The following is a 21,672-nucleotide window of genomic DNA, read 5'->3' as shown; positions in this document are numbered from 1 at the left end:
CATAGATCATCTTCCAAATACACCGTCTGGAATTTATGTCCTTTCAGCAACAACCTTCAGAACAGACAAGAGGCATGATGATGACGTAATGTTATCAGAACTCCCTTCATCATCAATAAAGCTTGTGATAGCTTGGTGGGTCAGTGGTTAGCACTGCTGCCTCATTGCACGAGGAATCAGGGATTGATTCCAGCCTTGGGCGGCTGTCTGTGTGGGGTTTACAGGTTCACCCGGTGTTTGCACGGGTTTCCTCCCACAATCTAAAGATGTGCAGGTTAGGTGGATTGCCAAATTGCCCATCGTGTTCAGGGATGTGCGGGTTCGGTGCATTATTCAAGGGTAAATGTAGAGGAATAGGTTAGGGGAATGGGTCTGGGTGGGCTACTTGTCAGAGGGTCAGTGTGCACTCTAATGATGACTGGGTAACCACTGTTGATTGTTGGAAAAATCCCATCTAATTCACTAATGCATTTTAGGGAAAGAAATCTGTCATCTTATCTGGTCTGGCCTACATGTGGCTCCAGACACACAGCAATGTGGTTTACCCTAGACTGCCCTATCAGCAATTAGCAATGGGCAATAAATGCTGGCCGAGCCAGTGATGCCCTTATCATGCATTTGAATTTCAAAAATGCCTACAGAGTCTTGCGAAGTGGAGCTAACAGTTTAATATTTAGCCACTACTTAGAGGTTTTTAATCCTCTAACGTTTATTTGTGTTACGACACAGGGTAAACTCTGCTGCTAATTTAAACCAGACACACAGAAAAGCTCATCTCACCTTAGAATCAGTAAAAGTATGAGTGACAAAAAACTATTAATAATTTATTCTTTAACGCCAAGAAAAAAAAAGAACATGAAACAACAACTAATGTTTTTTTTTCTGCGTGGGTTTCCTCCGGGTGCTCCGGTTTCCTCCCCACAGTCCAAAAATGTGCAGGTTAGGTGAATTGACCGTGGTAAATTGCCTGTAGTGTTAGGTGTAGGGGAATGGGTCTGGGTGGGTTGCAGGTCGGTGTGGACTTGTTGGGCCGAAGGGGCTGTTTCCATGCTGTAAGTAATCTAACTATCTACACTATAAACCTCCTTTGTCAGATTGATTTATCTTCCTCCCACCCTTTCACAATATACTGATCCAATAAAACCCCCGATTAGGTTTTACAAAAAAATTCAAGTTTTAAAACCAGCCAGCTGTCACTTTTCCCTCGGTATCTTCCCGTCTTTTCTTCGGTCTTCTGCTTCACAGACCTCAAATGAAAAGGTACCTTTCAGAGACAGAGTCTGCAGACAGTATGGTACTCTTTGCCGCACTGGTTAACTGTTCAAAATTCCTGATTTTAATACCCCAAAACATTAAATCATCTCATTGGTTTGATGTCATCAAAGTGTTAAAATTCAAATTCAATTGGATTTTGGTATCTTGGGGCATAATTTTATACTGAGTGGCCAAATTCAAATTTGTTGTGTAACATAGCAACTCAGCTCCAGCTATTTGTTTCACAGCCAAGTCCTTGCCAGCTTTCACGCTGCCTGAAAGGTACAGGACACACCTATAATTTCACAATACATCCTCCCATAAGAAAAAAATGAACCATCATAATGAAAAGATGGCTTCATTTTTTTCTATTCCTTAACCGCATTACCATGATATACATATGACTTTAAGTTCATGTTAACTTCTTCCCACACATACATAACATTGGATAGATACCAATCTCATCTATATTTTCAGTTAAATCCACGATAATGCATCTGCTATTACATTCTTACGAACCACATGTTCAATTTATAAGTTAATAGTCTGTAACATAAGACTCCAGTAAAATAGTCTCATTCTTGTCTTTAAAGGATTCCAGAATGTAAGAGGATTCTGATCCATGCAAACATCTCCAACACATTGTTCGTGACATAAACATTAAAATGTTGCAAGGCCAATACCAAATTCAATAGCTCTTTTTCGACTGTCGAGTACTTTCTCTGGTTTCTTTGAAATCTGAGCAACTGGCAGTTCTATTCCATCATTATCTTCTTGCAGCAGTCCAGCTCCAACTCCCACGTCACCAACTTCAATTGCAACTTTGAAGGGTTTCAAAACGTTTGGTGCAGCTAAAACTGATGCGGTGGTTAATATTGCTTTTAAATTGTCAAACGTCTCCTGGCATTGTCCTGTCCACTTTAATGTTGCATTTCTCTTTAGCAAATCTGTTAATGGTGTCACTATACTGCTAAAGTTGGGAACAAACTTCTGTTAGAATCCGCTTCATGCCAAAAATCGAAACACCTCTTCAAGATTTGTTGTGGAAATTCCTCAATGGCTTTCGTCTTGGCATTCCTTGGGGTCAACCTTCCATGACCGATGTTACCTCCCAAGAACGTCATCTCTGCTTTCGCAAATTCAGTTTTGTTTAAGTTTATTACTGGTTTTGCTTCTCTTAATTGGTCAAAGAGCTCTGCCAACTGTACCATGTGATCTTCTCAAGACTCACTAAAGTTCACTACATCATCCAAATTGACTGCACAGTTTGTTAATCCAGCCACAACTCTCTTCATGAGTTCATGGAATGTGGCAGGCGCGTTCTTCATTCCAAAGGGCATCATTTGAATCGATAGAGCCCATTTGGAATTACAAACACAGATATTTCTTTCGCCTCCTCTGATAAAGGTACCTGCCAATTACCACGCAGTAAGTCCAACTTTATAATGTAACTGGCTTGTCCAACTTTCTTGACAGTTCTCCAATCTCAGTGCTGGCTGAGTCCGATTTCGTTACGGCATTGACCTTCTGATAATCCAAGCAAAATCGTTGAGTCGGTCAGGTTTGGGAACTAAGACAATCAACGAACTCCACTCACTCTAGCTTGGTTCGATGATATCTTTATTGAGTATGGCCTCCACTTTCTCTGGACCTCTCTGGCTTTGAAAGGATTAAACCAATAGGGACATTTTAATGGAACAGCATTCCCTATTGTCTACCTCATGCACATCCTCCCCATCTTATACCTATGTATGTCCTCATACTGCTGTAATAAACATTTCAATTGCGTTCTTTGCTCCTGAGACAGATAGTTTACTCACCTATCCCACTCAAGGATTTCCTCATTGTTTAAACATATTTTGAGGCGCATCAAATTCCACAACATCTAGACCAATTCCTCACTCTGCAGGTAACTAACACCTATTTTTCCAGTTCCTTCTCTTATGCACTAACCTGCCAGGGTCTCCATTTTCATCTTAGGATTCTATCTTTCAGATAATAACCCTCCGGAATATTCTCTGCCTCATTTTCGGAGTACGCAACAACAGTTATATCTTTTATTGTCTCATCTTTTTGTTGCAAATCCATTAGCCTTTCAGGACTCAACACTTCTGTCTGACCCTCTGCCTGTTCAGGCTTTTCCTGCACCATTACATCAAATAGGGTGTCCGCTAAATGAACCTCAACTCCTTCACCTTTCTCATTAGTTTTTGCTTCATGCTGTGACTTATGATAGTGGGGTCTTGTTACTACAGTCTGGGAAAATACCAGGGTATTTCGCTTTTAACTCCTCAGTTTCCTGGTCTTCCTTGGGCTTCTCCACAAGAAGGAGTGTAAGTCCAATCTTGGGCCCTGCTAAAGCATTGCCAAGAACAAACTAGATTCCTGGAACTGACACACTCTGTCAATCACTCCAACTGTTACTTCCCCAGTCCTGAGTTGGTACTCTCACCTGATCTTACATAGGGGAATTTCTGCCCATTTATCCCACAAATTACCATTCTCTTGTGGAACAGGTCAGAAAGAGTGCAAACTGATTCATCTCTTACTATTAGAGACTGGTTAGATCCTGTATCTCTAAAAATTATAATTGCTTGTCCTTCTCCCCCCTGCTCTTTCTGAGTAAACTTTACCCATAGAGGCAAATTCTGAATAGAGATCAGGCACTAGCTCAATACCTAGCCCCTAGGCTGTGCACTCTGCTGCAGCTTCTTCACTTTTCTTGGTGTTTCCTTTACTATTTTCACTAATGCCACTGGCTTAGCTTCTCTTACCACATCCTTTCCCAAAGTACCTTCCTTTAATGACTTTGTGTATCCCACTTTACCACAGTGGAAACACCTGAAGGCCTTTCAACTCCTTTCCACTCTCTTGGGCTTCTTTTTTAAGCTCTGGTAAACACTTACCAGTGTTCTCTACTCTTTGTTTCATAGTGTAGGATCTCCACTTCTCCAAACTTCTATCACTCACAGAATGAAATTCTTGCTGTTAAGATTGTCATATGCATCAACGTGTATTCATCTGCCAACTCTGCTGTCCTTCTCACTTGCTGAATTTTTTGTTAATCCACGTGAATAATCATCATCTCCAGAAGTGAGTTTTTGAACTCCTCCAGCAGAATAATCTCTCTTCAAGTCTCATAGGCCTTATTTATTTTAAGGTCTTATCTAAATTACTGCGTTTAATTCTTTCAAACTCAACCTAAGTCTGATCTGATTCCTTTTTTATGTTTCTGAACTGTTGTCTATATGCTTCTGGTACCAGTTCATAGCACTTAAAATAGCCTGTTTCATAATCTCTTGACCCCTCATCTGACAGCACTCTAAATATTTCACTAGCTCTGCCTTACCAGTTTAGTCTGAACTAGCATTACCCGCAAGTCCTCGGATCAGTCCATCTGCCTAGCGAACTTTTCAAATGAAATAAAGAAAGGTTCGACATCTTTCTCGTCAAAATGTGGCAGAGTTTTGACATATTTGTATGTATCACTACCTTCTGTCTTAATCTCCATCCTGTTAACTTGACTTTGCTGATTAAGTCTGAACTTCTGAAATTCAAAATCTCTCACTTGTTCTCTCTCCCTTTCTTCTGTTTCTCTGTCTCTCTTTGCACCTGAGAACCTTCTCTTGCTTTCTTTCTCTCTCGCTCTCTCTCTCTCTTTACTCAGCTAAGATCCTTTTCTCCCTCCCTTTGTTTATCTTGTAACTCCATTTTCCTCAATTGTAATTTCAGTTTTTCTAACTCTACTTCACTTATCGGTTTCTCTGACACACCTAAGTGTTTGAGTAATTCCTTTACAATTTCAGCTTTACTTTATCCTTAGTTAAACCCAATTCTAACCTATTTGCTAATTGTAAAAGTAAGATCTTTTTCTTTCTTTCTGAACTTTAGTGGCAAATTTAAGAATCATCTTCAAACCCCAGAACCTCTTTAGCATTTTTAAGAGCCATTTCTCTCACTTTTAATTTAACCACAAGTAACCGAAGTTAAATGAATTGTGTCATCTACATGGAGTCATTGAGTCACCAGATATCCTAACTTAATCTCATCCAATTTGCCAGCATGTTGTTTTTTTAAAGATCTAGGACACTAATCGACAAGTCTTTATATCTACTGAGCTTTATCGTACCCTAAATCTATTCAAATCTGTTCAAATTTCGGACTTGATCTGTCCAAACGGTTCAAATCACTGATCTGAGCCCCCAAACTGTTACGACATGGGATAAACCAGACACACAGAAAAGCTCACCTTGCCTAGTAGTCTGTAAAAATATGAGTGACAAAGAACTATCAAATCCCACTATTTAAAGAAAAATTATCAATTTATTCTTTAGCTCCAAGAAGAAAAGAACATTAAAGAACAAGTATCTACACTGTAAACCTCCTTTGTCAGATTGATTTATCTACCTCCCACCCTATAACAATATACTGATCCAATAAAACCCCGATTAGGTTTTACAAAAATAAAATCAAATTTCAAAAACAGCCAGCTGTCACTTTTCCCTTGGTATCTTCCTGTCGTCTTTTCTTCAGTCTTCTGCTTCACAGACCTCATATAAAAAGGTACCTTTCAGATAAAGGGTCTACTGACAGTATAGTGCTCTTTGCCGCTCTGACTAACTGTTCAAAATGCCCGATTTTTATACCTTAAAACATTGGATCGTCTCATTGGTTTGAATTCATCAAAATGTTAAAATTAGATTGGATTTTGGTATCTTGGGGCATAATTTAAACTGGCCAAATTCGAATTTTTTTTAGATTACTTACAGTGTGGAAACAGGCCCTTCGGCCCAACAACGACCCGCCAAAGTGCAAACCACTCAGACCCATTCCCCTACATTTACCCCTTCACCTAACACTACGGGCAATTTAGCAAGGCCAATTCACCTAAACTGCACATTTTTGGACTGTGGGAGGAAACCGGAGCACCCGGAGGAAACCCACACAGACACGGGGAGAATGTGCAAACTCCACACAGTCAGTCGCCTGAGGCTGGAATTGAACCCGGGTCTCTGGCGCTGTGAGGCAGCAGTGCTAACCACTGTGCCACCTTGCCGCCCAATTTGTTGTATAACATAGCAACTCAGCTCCAGCTAATTGTTTCACTTTTTACATGTTACATTTTTAAAATTTTCAGCATACAGTCCTTGCCAGCTTTTATTCTCTCTTAAAGGTACAGTACACACCAACAACTTCACAACATTTGGATAACGATTAAGCTTAGGTGAGGTGAAATGCAATGGAGTCCAATTATAAGGGCATTTTTTTCAGGAAATTCTAGAATCTTCAACATCCCAAGCTATTCCCAGAGTCATGATCCTGCATGGTCCCAGCACACAACTGTAATTTGCACTGTACCAGAATGTACTTGGCCAGCAAAACATCTGAGTCAATGACATTTTTCTTCTGCTGCCATGTAATAGTTGATAGCTTCAAGGGTAAAATTCTAGTTTAGAAGGAATTGAGTGCTGTGATCTGAATTTACACACATTTAAGCAGTGTACCATAAAATACTGCCAACTATTACCACAAGACAGGATGTGATGCGTAACCCCAAGTCCTGAACTTGGTAGAAAGCAGTGGTTTAGGATTCCTGTAGAACAGTCACAGTATTCACACCTCTGAGGTGGAAAGCCTGGGTTCAAGTCCCACCTGCTCCAGAGGTATGTCACAGCAACTCTGAACAGGTTTATGAGGAAATATCTACAGCAGCAGGTAGAAGATATATGTTCTATATAGTCTCCCAGTTTACACTATGTATACTCTTGTAGCTTCAAATAAACATTAGTATTTCACTAATCTTGTAATGCAATTGGTCTATTTACATCAAATAGAAGAATGTATCAAGGATTATTCCAAAATGAATAATAAAGTCTCAATATGTTCTTGAGTTCTGCAACCATAATGCTATATCAGTATACCGCATTGTTGGCCATTATGAAGGTAACGTTTCGCAAAAATTTTTGAAGATAACCTTAGTTGAATGAATTTTCTTCTGAGCTTCTATCTAAATATTTTACAAGCAATGGTAATGGCTGCAAAGCTTTATTAAACATCTTACTTTTACCAAATCAAGTCTCTGAAAGATTAGATGACTTCAGGCAAGGCTGGGCAAGTACACAGTGGGTTAGCGTGTGTATGAACGCATAGGGAACAAACTATCTGAAATGCATCAACAATCCTTGGTTCCCTTCCAAGGTGATCTTTTTGATATAAGCGACTCTACTTACCCTTGATTATGCCCTACAGCAGAAACATTGAAATATTTCCCTTAAATAAAGCAGGAAATTAATGAACGTACAAGCCAGATATAGGGAAAATTGTTTAACCAAGCAGAACATTGCTTCATACTTCTCTTAAGTTCAATGTTGTTGAAAGCAAATGTGAAATTATTCAAAATTAATCATACAAATTTATCTGCGACTACAAGAAACTGACCATATTTGCCTACATGCGGTTGATGGTTTTGAACATGAGCCAGCATGGACTCAATTATCATACTCAGAGTACAGCAGGTTATCTTCAAAAATTCTGAGAGTGCATAACACTATCTACATGACTCATTAAATCACATTTGGTAAGACAGAAAACAATTTAGAAAGCAATCAGAATGTAGAACTAAATATGGACAACAGCACTGAATGCATAACATTTTTGACATAATACAGATAGGCAAGTTACAAATATTTTTCTCGAGCTGGAAAAGATCAATACCATACCATAAATACGATAGACCGTGTAATATGTTGGAGGGTGAAATCTGTGTGTTTAAGAACAGTTCATACGTTTAAGACGATATTCCATCAAAGAAAGCACAGATGAGATCTAGAGTTTCTCAACTCAACTGCAAATTAACAAAGCTTTCAATCAAAAGGGAATTTTTCCCAAGAACAATGCAAAAGTCTCCAGAGTTTCAAGCTAGCCATTTCATTAAGTACTTCTTAATCAACGAACTTTCCTGATCATCTGAGCAACCCCGTCCCCAAGGCTGGTATTAGGAAATTTCAATAGTAATGCTCCTAACATTGACCCCCTGAGCATTGTATTCATGACTACCAACTCCTTTAACAAGTACCCTTTGTTTTCTCAAGCATTTCAAAGTTTTAACTCGGATTCCACGACTGCACATAAAACTGAGTGAAATCTGTTGGGAATCCCAAATACATTACACTGAAGGGTTTATCAACAGCTTTTGGCCTTGGTTCATCCACAAATAAATCAAGGAGGTCTGTGAGACAGGATCTTCCCCTTTTAATGGAATTTCAACTGCAGTTTGCAACATCATCATCATGTTTATTGCTGATAACCAATTTGGAATTTTACAGATTTACTGTCTCGGCAGTGACGTGTTGTATTTGCCATAATTTGTGTTTACATTAGCCAGCTTCCATTTCACTGGTACCTGTCCAACTTTAATTATCCTTCAGTGAAGATCATCAATCTCACCAACAAATCTCACCAACATCACTCTGTGTTAAACATGCTCTTCTTATTTGGACTCAATAGTTTTCAGGCTCACTTGCATCAACAAAAAAATTAGGTGGTACAATTTCAAAAAAGAGTTTTGTCACTCAAAATAAGCAAATACCCAAATTAGTGAAGATTTGAATTAATTGCATAGCTTAGCTGGAGTCATTAAGCACAGAAGGTTTGATTGCTTACTTGCAATGATATTTGAAGCTTCTAATGACAAGTGCAAATAAAGAGAAAGTACTTTGTGAACCTTTGTGGGTTTTTGAGGAGGAAACACATTCATACAAATAAACCCAAGTAATCCTCAGCATCAGAAACCATCTCTTAAACTATTACTTTCAATAACCATAATACAGTTTAGGGGTTGGCTTCATTCTGGTCAGAATTCACTTTAATTGCTATGTAGCCTGCCCATTTGAATATTGAGAGTTTCAGGATGCCGCTCATCTCTCACTGAAGGGTTAACTGCAAGCAGTTTTTTAGTTTAAAAAGACCAAACAGAACATCACAAGTTACTAATTTACAGAAATATCACTGAATTTATATTTACAGTATTTACAAAGACCACTAAAAATAGCACGAAATAGAAAAATCAATTTTTGCAAGGTTTGTGAAGGTATGTAGCTCAGGTTGAGGTTTAGGGTGTAGGTTTGCTCGCTGAGCTTTAGGTTTGATATCCAGACGTTTCATTACCTGGCTCGGTAACATCATCAGTAGCGACCTCCAAGTGAAGCGAAGGGGGTTGATAGATGGCATCTAGATCTATGTGCTTGTTTATGGCGTTGTGGTTGGAGTGACAGGCCTCTAGGAATTCTCTGGCATGTCTTTGCTTAGCCTGACCCAGGATAGATGTGTTGTCCCAGTCGAAAAGAATTCCTAGAGGCCTGGCACTCCAACCACAACGCCATAAACAAACACCTAGATCTAGATGCCATCTATCAACCCCTCAGAAAACAAACAGGAAATGACATCACCACAAACCCCAGGAACCCCATCCAGAAGAAAGATAGAAATAGAAAGCAGGAGACAACAGCTTCGCTTCACTTGGAGGTCGCCACTGATGATGTTACCTAGCCACGTAATGAAACCTCTGGATATCAAACCTACAGCTCAGCGAGCAAACCTACACCCTAGAAAAATCAATTTCAAGGACTAAAAGTGATCAGACTCAAGTGAGTTACCTTATACTTCAAATAGCATCCTAAAATATATCTAATTATAAACGACAAATATCAGTGCCGGAAGGCAAGAAACTGGACTGCCAGGTGCAGCTACCAAGGTAAATAGTCATTCACATCTTCAATTGCAGAAACCCAGTACTTTGAACCTCATTTGTTACCTTTTAATAAAAACCACATTCTTTTGTGTTGCTTTATTTGCTTTCTATCATCGGTTATTCCGAGGTCTGATTTCTGAAGGGCTGACTGCCTTATCAAATATTTTATTGCCCTTTAATGAAGCACCCAAGGCAAAGTGCCAATTCAAGTGGAAATATGCTTGAGACACATGCATGTAGAGGGCACCACCAGCCTCTGGGCAGAGATAAATCACTTACAGCAGAATGTGATTAATAGCAAGCTGCTTCTCACAAACAAACAAACCAATGATAAGCGTGATGCAGGTAGCCCAATTCATTAGGTTTACACATTTACAAAGTACTTTCTTTCTTTAACATTGATTTTAATTTGGAAAATGTACAGAAATGGCTCTAACATTTCCCATTTTAGATTTAATGTTAAAAAGAGAACAAACAAATGACACATGCATTTGCAGAATCTTATGACTGGGAGATTAGGTGAAACATCTAAGGATGCCTCGGGGTGACTGACACCTGCAAAACCATTTACAGGTTGCTTGAGACAGAGTATGGTCATAGCAAAGGCCTAAATAGGGAGGGATATGGACAAAGGTGAGGTGATGCAGGGAGGGAGAAGGAGGAAAAAGAAAATTCCAACCAACGGCAAATACCAGTATATTGTGAAGCTCAATGGATTATGTGTAGCATTTAGCATAACTACAAATAATTCTTTTGGGACTTGTATTTATTTCCACTTGAATACCACACATTTCTTCATGCTACAATAGCTTACTGTGAACTTAAAGAACTTCTGCTCTGCAATAACTTCAGTCCATTATGTATCTTGAAGCATATCATTTATAATTCCTCAATTAAAACTTAAGGTTATGGTCCAATTATCGAGTATGATACGGCATCCATAATTTTGAGTTTCTAAAAAACATTCTCCATTCTCACAAATGTGCATGACAATGATAATGAAATTTAAAAAGAAATAGTCAGCCTTACACAGGTTTTAAAATAAGGAACTCTAACAAGCTCCTTCTTAAGTGCCACTGGAAATGGAAGGTACAAAGCGCTGCACTCCTTTGGGAAACCCAATACCTCTGACAATTATCTGGAATGCAAAAACTCGATTTCCACTGAAGGTCAAATACATCCTTCAGAATGGTCAGGCAGTTTAAAATTGTTGCAGATTTTAATCTCAAGACAATTGCCTTCCTTTTAAAATGTCTTCCAATTCAAGCTTACACACATTAATACTGCTAAGAAAACAAGTCAGCATTGCAACAATTTAGTGGCAAATCTAAGAAATTACGGAGATTCACTCAGTCGAGCCAGCACTGATAGACCACAATACTCACAAAGACGCATTTCCAGGCAGATTCAGACATTTTCTTCATTTCTCACCTCTGACACCGAAACTAAAGAACTACATATCAGCCACGGCAACTGGGTAATTACAATTCACAATATTTTGTAATATTAAGAGTATACTAAAAAAAATTCTGACACAAAGTTCTGCTTCCATGATACTTTTTAGTTTTCATACTATTAAGACCACAAAACGTTGGGTATCTTCAAGTTTCACATTAGCCATCTATTTATGTTCCAAAGACCTCATGCTTTCTCAAAATGTGTCTGAGCAAAATGTAAATACCTTTTGCTTGCTCCAGTTAGTACTGCAATGTCAGTTACAAAACTGAAGCATAACATTGTTATTTAAAAGTTCTAATGACTTTGTTGTTTTCTGACACAGAAATAGCAAGCCAAACCAAATTAGACTCACGATCAGTGCATTCACAATCCAGTGAAATTACATTCAAAGTCCTCCAAACTACCCAATTATTCTTAATCAGAAGTTACGAAAAACAGATCTTGGACATCAAGTTTAGATCTTAAACAAAAATTAACAATTTATTAATAGTAAAGCAACTTTAGCAGAATACAGATAAGCAAAGGTAGCCTTATTAAATTCTAATACTCAACCTTCTTTGAGCATAACCCCCACATTCTTCCACAGTCAAGCAGGCATACACAGTTAAGGATGAAATTAAACATAAATAAATTTGTAATTTCCCTGTCCATAATCAAATTCACATGATGGATACTAGAATTTTATAAAATCCTTGGCCAATGGGTTGTTTATGGCTAAGTAGACTGTATGTCTTGTTTGAAATCCAAAGTACTGGTTAATGCAAACAGCTTCTAAAGACTTCCAGGAGATATTTACTTATTTCTGACAGGCTCAAATTCTTTTGTCAGAACATTCAGCAATTATATATCAGAAGAAAAAAGTAGACAGAGAGCAAAGTCAAGCAACACTTCTCTGGAAGTCTCCAAAAATCACACTTCCTCCTTCAAAGTCCAGTCAGAACCAGTTCTCTTTTGATAGTCTCGTCAATCAACATTATTTGTGGTTGGCTGCTAAGAACCCATGGGATCGAAGGAAATATGACTACTTGGATGTGGAATTGGCTGAGTGGCAGAAAGCAGAGGGTGACAGTTGAGTTGTGTTTTTGTGTACAGCAGAATTTCATAGGGATCAGAGTTGATGCACTGTTTTGGACTTCCCCAACCGTGGGAGAAGACCTTGCCTATTTACCCTATCCATGCCCCTCATGATTTTACAAACGTCTATAAAAGGCCATCCTTCAGCCTACACACTCCAGGGAAAACATCCCCAGCCTATTCAGCCTCTCCCTATTGCTCAAATCCTCCAACCCTGGCAACATCCTTCCAAATCTTTTCTGAAACCTTTTAAGTTTCACAACATCGTTCCTAGAGCAGAGAGACCAGAATTGAATACAGCATTCCAACAGCCACAACATGACATCTCAACTCTTATACTCAATGCATTGATCAATAAAGGCAAGTATAACAAACGCCTTCTTCACTAGCTATCTCCCTGCGACTCCACTTTCATGGAATTGTGCACCTGCACTCCAAGGTCACTTTGCTCAGCAACATCCTCCAGGACCTTAGCATTAAGTGCCGAAGTGGTGCCCTGATTTGCCTCTCCAAAGTGCAACACCTCCTATTTATCTAAATTAAATTCCATCTGCCATTCCTTGGCCAATTGGCCATCTGATCAAAGTCGCGTTGTACTCTAAGGTAAGCTTCTTCAATGTTCACTACATCTCCAATTTTGGTGTCATCTGCAAACTTACTAACCATACATACTCTTTCATATCCAAATCATTTATATACATGACGAAAAGCAGTGGACCCAGCACCGATCCTTCTGGAACACCACTGATCACAGGCCTCTCGTCTGAAAAGTAACCCTCCACCATTACCCTGTGTCTTCTATCTTCGAGCCAGTTCTGTATCTGATTAGCTAGTTCTCCCTGTATTCCATATGATCTGACCTTGCTAACCAGTCCATCATGAGGAACCTTGTCAAATTCCTTATTGAAATCCATACACATCTTATCCACTGCTCTGCCCTCATCAATCCTCTTCATTACTGCAAAAAGCTCAATCAGGTTAGTGAGACATTTCTCACACACAAAGCCATGCTGACTTTCTCTAATCAGTCCTTGCTTTCCAAATACATGTAAATCCTGCCTCTCAGGATTCCCTCCAACAATGTCAGGCTCACCTAACTATAGTTCCCTGGCTTTTATTTACCATCCTTCTTAAACAGTGACACCATGTGCACCAACCTCCAATCAACAGAACAAACTATTGTTCAAAGTTCAATTCTTAACTTCAACCCTCTGTTCCAAACAAAAAAATAGAAGGAAAATTCTCATGGTCTCTGCAGTTGGAAGAAATGACATGCCAAATCACCACTCTAGCTAACTCAAACTCCAAACACATTATGTCAACTTTGTGAGACAAAACGAGACTTCATAGCCTTAAATAAAATTCCAACATAAAGCCAAGTAAGTTCTATTCCAAACAAAAGCTTGTTTGGCAGCTGGTTCATTGATAACAATTTTGAATGGGTGTGAAATGGAGTGGCTGAAATAATTTTTGGAATTTAACTTCAGCTTAAGAATCCCTGCTTTTATGTGGAGTGTCAAAATATCAAATCAAATCATTGAATGATCATAACTCACTAACCAGCGTTGTAAAGCACTGTACAAATAGCAAATTTTGATCACAAAGTCAACGTGCGCTTAGAAATTAGACATTTTTCCATGAAAATATTTTACAGTGTTGTTCAGAAATACATGAAGATACAGTACTGCAGATCTACACAATTTTACAATTAATTAACCCTTTTGCACAAAAAGATAATACCAGCTTTCATACACAAAAGACAAATCACAGGCTGAACACACACTAATGGATGGGAACTGTACTTGCTGACTACAGAGAGTCTAAACAACATTTTACAGTGAAAGCTTGAGGCAGAAGTTGGAGTGATGGCCTCGGTGACAATGATTACAGCACTCAGCAGGTTTAAAGTTATAGTCTGGCACTTTTGTTTGGCCATCAACTTATTAGTGAGAATATACTTAACTGAAAGAATCTCACTTCAAGGACATTCAATGTGACATGACAGCCGGTGGGGCCTGACCACCAATTGCTCATGCGGTGGCATCAATTTCCTTGCTTGAACTCTAAACTGCTCCCAGCATCTTTCTATCCTAACATCTTCTGAACCAAAACACAAATACAAATACAACTGCACATGTGCTAATTTTGTAACACCATCCTTTTGCCACTATTTGTTTTGACCCAACTGCAGAAACACTTTCACCAAAATAAACCTCAAAAAAATTACAGAACAAATACTTGTTGGAATGAATTTAAAAGACAACTTGATTTTGCTGACAAAACTTGAATGAAGACAAACTGGAGAACTAACCACTATCTCATCAGAAAGTGCAGACTCCAAAACTAGAAAAGGCTGTAAATTGGGCATGTGTGTCTAAACTTGATGTTCCTGCATCTTTTACTTTGATATAATTCACCTTGAAAGGTTGCAACTTATAAAACCTGTGAAGCTTGTGCTGCTTTTCCCACAAATCAGTGTGAAATATTTCCCTCTTGCTGGAACACTACTTGGACTTTTGAACAGCTTTGAATTCTGACAACAGCATCTTGCCCTCCCATAGTAAGATTTCAAACTTACTTTGAACACTGCATCTGAACCACATGCTCCCTCTTCGAGCACAGATGGCTATGAGTGAAGGCAGAGAGAGGAAAGCAGAAGAATCAAAAACTCTTTTGCAGAGCAATCCTGTCATCGATAATTTGTAAACAACTTGTTCAGACATGTTATAACACAACTCTGACGCAGGGTGAGCTTGAATCCAGGTTTTCTAACACAAAGGCAGGGAGGCTCCACAATTGCCCTCTTCCAAAGTCCAGTGAGCATCACCTGTCCGCAATCAACTCTGCAGCTGTTCCAATTAATTCTTCAGGCTCCTGAGATGCAATGGCAGTGTTTCTGCCTCTGGGTCAAGAGGCCAGTTTCAAGCCCCACTCATTCCAGGGGTGTGTAATAACATTTTCAAACAGATTAATTAGGAACCAAAAGAGAAAATGCTGGGAAATCTGAGCAGGTCTGGCAGCATCTGTAAGGAGAGAAAAGAGCTGACGTTTCGAGTCTAACTGACCCTTTGTCAAAGCTTTGACAAAGGGTCAGTTAGACTCAAAACGTCAACTCTTTTCTCTCCTTACACATGCTGCCAGACCTGCTGAGCTTTTCCAGTATTTTCTCTTTTGGTTTCAGATTCCAGCATCCGCAGTAATTTGCTTTTGTAGATTAATTCGGAATATTTTCCGCTTGATTTTTAAAGGGACTTTCATTTCTAATCCTGATATTGTGTGGGTTTTTGAAACCTCAAACTTCTAATCAGAATAAGAGAAATGATACAATAAAATGACAGCATCTGTTCAAAGTTAAAATGCAAAATACATTAGTGGAATTTGTAATTAACACATTAGGTTAGATTATGAGGCAGGAATTGAACCCGGGTCTCTGGCAATGTGAGGCAGCAATGCTAACCACTGTGCCGCCCCCATGTCAAGGAAAAGCCAGTACTGCCCAGTGAAGCTCTTCAATAATCTTCACATAAACAGAAATATTTAAGAATCAGATTATTGTCAGTACTCCCAAGCCCAGCAGATTCTAAAATAATTTTTCACTTAATGAAGACATCATTGCATTTTCATTTCTGAATTGTATCACCAATTTTACATCACTTATTTGGGTAACTACTGCCTTCTCCCACAGTTATCACCAGCACTGATGCCGGAATCTACTGGTTTCAATACCCTAGTTTAAAATATTTTGTCCATTCTAGTCTAACAATTTTGCCTGACATTCTCCTCTTCAATATTTCCAAATGCTTTGTCACTGGATTATTACTTACTTTTCCATTGCAAGCTAGTTAATACACTTGCATTTCCAGGAGCTCTCAAAACCCACTGGTCTTCCATACCTCTCATATCTTGAAGATATTGCAGAACAGCCTTGCCTGCGACTCTGCCTCTGGCTCTCCCCTTGTGTTTTCCTTTACCCATTCCACCCAGGCTCAGTGGCCACTTGTATATCATCTAATCACAATTTGCCAGTTTGCTATCTCTTGATGTAACAGATGGATCCACATCTACCAAAGCCAGCAGAGTGCAACTTGAATAATTTTCCATCTGAACAGTGTCTCAAACAATGCATTAACTCTAGCCCCAAGGTATCTGTATCAAAAAAGGAGCTTAAAAAATTGATCTATTAGTCCACTCATATAAATGAAGAACTGTTGATTGTCAGAATCAGAAACAAAATCAGAAACTGCTGGAGAAACTCAGCAAATCCGGCAGCATAACAGAATGTCATTTTGCTTTCTGACGTACATAACTATGCCCCCAATATCTAAAACTGTAATAATTTATCAAGAAAAATTAAGTCATAAAACAGCACAAGGTTTAAATTTTTTTTTCCAGTACATACCTTCCGCCATGGATTTGTTTTGGCTTCCTAAAGAAAAAGGTCAAGAAAAGAATAGTTAACATTTGATGTACAAGCAGAAAAGTAAGAACAGAGTCAACTATTGCTTAATATTTGAGTAGTATTGCTATTTATTTTGAAATGGTGATTGTGCTGTAGAATCATAGAAATCTACAGCACAGGAGGCTGGCCATTTGGCCTTCATGTCAAATCGATTGTGCTGTCCCAAATATTTATCTGTGATCTTGCTCGTTCCTCATCGTCAAATAACTGCCAAATTGCCTTTCATGATAATTCACTTTCACCATATTTTCAGGTAGCACATTCCAAATCCTAAAATTTTAGTGAAAAGAGATTTTCAGCGTCCCTCTGAATTTTTTGTCAATAATTTTGAAACTATTATCTAGTCGTTACAAGCACTGATTTCCCCTCTGTTTACTCTATCAAAATCTGTTGGAATTTTGAAAACCTTTACAAAAGGTCACCACTTAGCCTTTGTGACATCACAAATAGTCCTAACGTTTTCAGTCTCTCCTATGAATGAAAGAGGTCCCTCAACTCTACTAATGTTGTGGTCAACCTCATACATACCCTTTGTCAAGTCTTCACATTTTTCTGAAGCATATTTCTAGAATTTTTGATGATATTTAAACTGAGACCTAATCAGGAAGTTCTGGCATGATTTATTTGCTTTTATCATACTACTATCCTCATGCCATGAAGGATTAAAGGACTACATTATATTAATGTTTTATTGAACTGCAGAATCGGCTATTTAAGTTATTGATCTACATATGAAGCAACACATGCAACTTCATAATATTCTTTTAAAAAAGGTAAAGTTATGAACAATTTTTAGACACAGAAACAGACTCAACTATAAAAGAGAATGTGATCTTTTACTCGCTTTTCATCTTGGCCAACACAGAAGAAAACATGTACTTTGTGCAACAGTGGATAATGAAATAGCTTTTACCCAACAATTTGAAACATTCAGTTGAAAAATGGCAAATGTTATTTGAATAACCAAGTGTTTAATTTCGAAGCACTAAATTCCCACTTTGCATATTATTTGTTTTCATTTATGTGAGAATTTAATCATTTCTGCACTCAGCTCTAATCAGTAATAAGGAACAACAACAGGTAACGGAATTCATCGGGGAGTTAGAAGATAGGCCTGTTGATAATGATATTAGAGTTAATGCTATGTTAGGGATGGGGGAAAAAAGTGCTACTTATTTTCAGTGATTGAACAAATCCAATTTAGATTTTCTTACATAAACATTTTGACATCAAATTTCCCAATCTAATATCATTGAAGATTATGAACTATAAAATAATCCTACACAGGAGGCCATTTAGTCATTGAGTCAGCGCGTCAGTGCTTGCTCATTAAAAAGCAGTTAGTCCAAAGCCCCTGTTCTTTCTCAACAGTCTTGTTAATGTTTCTGAGGGGTCACGATGGGGTGATCAGCTTTGACAGCACCGACTCATGGAATAAAACTGGAGTCTGGCAACATAATATGGACCAATACGGTCATGGAGGTAGAATCCCAAGCTCAGTATTGAGTGGAAGGTAAGGCTAAAGCTTGCTCCTGGAAAAATGGCTTTGTGCCAGGAAGAGGATGGCCACAAAATTGGTTGACAACACTGATTCATGTATTTCTAAGTCATTTCAGTGTAAAGTACTTTGTGCTTAGTTTCTGGACGTGAGCCTGTCTCGTGAACTGTATCACATCTTATAATGAATACAGGACAACTCTTGTTTTGAAGCAGCTTTCAAATTTTAGTTATGCTGAAAAGCATCCGATTATGAAGTAAAAAAAAGTCTCTAAACTTGGTAGTCTTTGATGAAAAAGGAGTGGCTTGCCTTGTTTTTGACAAACTTTGAGAAGTCAGAAGGAGAGTTGCTAGTCTTTGAATTCCCATCTTCTGACTTGGTCTTGTAGCCGTGGCATTTAGATAGCTCATCTAATTAATGCCAGTAAATGACAACCACCAGGATCTTAATGCTGGAAATTTCAGCAACAATAATGACCTTGAACTACCATAAGGACATGGTTTCATTCTTTCTTTTAGATTTGTACTAAGCGAGCTGATGCTACAAAATAAACTGCACCGCAGAAGGTAGTGCTAATGTTTCATTAGAAATGCAGTAAACCACGATGATGAAACCACTGCAAACAAATGGATGTGAAAGTCAACTGTTAAAAAGGCTTTAGATTCAATGTTGAGGGGGTGAAAACCTCTCAACAAAAACTGACGTGATACTGCTAAGGGTTTGCAAATCTGTGACTTGTAAAATTTCAAGTCTGAGGAAAATAAAAGAAAACAGCTAAAAAATGCTGGGGCTAGAATAGGATTCTTCAAGAAAGCTTTGCCTCACCTGATATCATCAGTAATTTCAGCGCATTATAAAGCCTGCATCTGCTCAGTGATAGAATATTGTAGTCCTCTGCAAAGCTATAAAGAAAATAATTCTTACCAGTAAAGTCCAAAGCCAGACCTGTGACCTCAGGAGAATAGCTTATTCCATGACAAAATACACCAGATAGAGGAACAAACAATACATTTGAAAGATTAACAAGCAAGTAGATAAACAAAGATTATCTGTGGAGACCAGACCTTCGAACTTAAGTGAGGATTATGATAGCTGCATTTCCATATTTTGAGAATGAAGATTTTCCTGTGTCTTACTCTCTCCTAAGGGAGTTTAAACATCACCTGAAATTCTGCGCTTTAAATAAAAAATTAAACGGCTTCACCAGAACAACTGCAAATGAACCAAACTACGGAAAATCCAACTTGCCATTTGCTCTTTCCACATATCAGACAGTAGTGAGACATAGCACAGTGGTCTTACATAATCTCATGCTAAAACTCAAAACTGAAGAAGGGTGCAAATGAAGCTTATGACTGCCCACAACACTATTAATGGAAGGTCAGAGAAAGTGAGGACTGCAGATGCTGGGGCTCAAAGACGAGAGTGTGATGCTGGAAAAGCGCAGATCAGGCAGCATCCGAGGAGCAGGAGAATCGACATTTCGGCATAAGTCCTCCATCAGCAAAGATTCCTGATGATGATTCCTGATCAAGGACTTATGCCCAAAACGTCGATTCTCCTGTTCCTCGGATGCTGCCTGACCTGCTGTGCTTTTCCAGGACTACACACTCAACTACGAGTGGAAGGTCAAAACTATAGCTGGAGCAAACAGTTGCACCAGAAGTTATTTCCAGGACCTCTGGAAAGCCAAGCCAAACGCATTCATGAAATGTCAGGTTTGGTGGAGTGCCGATGCTGCAGCTAAAGACCTTACTTTCAGGATTTTCAAACAGCTAACAGAATTTCAAGTACAATCTAAAGAAGGATGATATCCATTATTGAGAGAGATTGATTGGGCGAAACGACAGCCTACTGATATTCCCGTGAGACCAAACTTTCAAATGCATCGCAGCTGGTAGAACTTATCATCAATAAAAATAGATCTCAAATTAAAAAGGTGTAATTGTTTGAATAAAACTATTGTTGTCTTAAAAACCCATTTCACTAATAACATTTGGGCAAAGAAATTGTCGTCCTAGCCTAGTCTGGTCTACATGCGACTCCAGAACAAAGGCAATGTGATTTAATCTTAACTACCTTGGAAATGGCCTCCAGCAAGTCACTCAGTTGCATCAACTGCAAGAAAGTCTTTAAAAAATAAGAGGAAGGCAACTGGATGGACCACCTGGCATCGACTCATGCACTGGGATGATTTTTGGGATGGCAGGACTGATGTATGAGGAGACCAGGTCAGTTATGAACTTTATAAATTGGAGTTGAGAAAAATGACTGCTAAAGAAAGTTGTTGAGACTATACATTGAACGATTCACAAGATGAGACAGGCATATTTCTTAAGCAGAATGGTGGCTCAGTGGTTAGTACTGCTGTCTCAGTGCTAGGGACCCAGGTTCAATTCTGGCCTCAGGCCAATGTGTGAAGTCTGCACATTCTCCCTGCCTAGTGTGGGTTTCCTCAGGGTGCTCTGGTTTCCTCCGACAACCCAAAAGATGTCCACTTTAGGTGAATTGACCATGATAAATTGCCCATAGTGTTCAAGAATGTGTGTGTTAGGTGCATTAGTCAGGAGTAAACGTAGAGTAATAGGTTAGGATAATGGGTCTGGGAGCGTTGCTCTTTAGAGGGTCAGTGTGCACTTGTTGGGCTTCTATAATTCTAAGACTAAAGTGATCAAAGGGTACTGAAAGAAAGGAGGAAGAGAGTGCTGAGTTAGATGATAAGCCAGGATCATATCAAATGGAAGAGCAAATGGCCTACTCCTGTTCCTATTTTGTACGTTTCAAAGGGAGTGGAGTGTCATAGGGAGATCTTGTTAAAGTTATGAAAGTTAGCCATATGACATCTGGAATACCGTTTACAGTTTTGGTCTCCATACTTCAGGAAAGATGTAGGTATTGGAAGTAATTCAGAGAAGGCTCGTCAGGTTCATTCAGGATTTGAAGATAATTTCTTTTGAAGAGAGGTTTTGTAGGTTGGGCACATACTCACTGGAGTTTAGAAGAATGAGAGGAGACCTTGTTGAAACACACAGGATGCTTAGGAGGCCTGAGGGGTAAATCCAGAAATATTGTTTCTCCTTGTGGGAGAGTCTAGTACTGAAGGACATCATCTCACAGTGTGGGATTGCATGCAGAGATGAGGAAAATTTATTCATTTGGAGGATAATGCCCATGGGGTCC

The 21,672-nt window shown here is 38.8% G+C and overlaps 1 protein-coding gene across 6 annotated transcripts in view; it reads right to left on the bottom strand.

Moving 5' to 3' along the window:
* LOC122551398 (double-stranded RNA-specific editase 1-like) overlaps positions 1-21,672 on the bottom strand; it is a 322,044-nt gene that overhangs the window by 146,739 nt on the left and 153,633 nt on the right. For 4 of the 6 annotated variants that reach the window (XM_043693228.2, XM_043693226.2, XM_043693223.2 and 1 more), the window contains one exon: positions 16,935-16,961. The exons of the other annotated variants lie outside the window; for them this stretch is intronic. In XM_043693228.2, coding sequence (XP_043549163.1) covers positions 16,935-16,961 — 27 coding nt within the window. The remainder of the gene's footprint in view (positions 1-16,934; positions 16,962-21,672) is intronic. 6 annotated transcript variants of the gene reach the window in all.

The sequence above is a fragment of the Chiloscyllium plagiosum genome, unplaced genomic scaffold (assembly GCF_037043375.1).
Source record: "Chiloscyllium plagiosum isolate Xiang-an unplaced genomic scaffold, Cpla_swu_hap1 HiC_scaffold_7, whole genome shotgun sequence".
In the NCBI taxonomy this organism is placed as follows: Eukaryota; Metazoa; Chordata; class Chondrichthyes; order Orectolobiformes; family Hemiscylliidae; genus Chiloscyllium; species Chiloscyllium plagiosum.
Note: the sequence above shows the minus strand (reverse complement) of the source record. Positions and strands in the feature narration are given on the sequence as shown.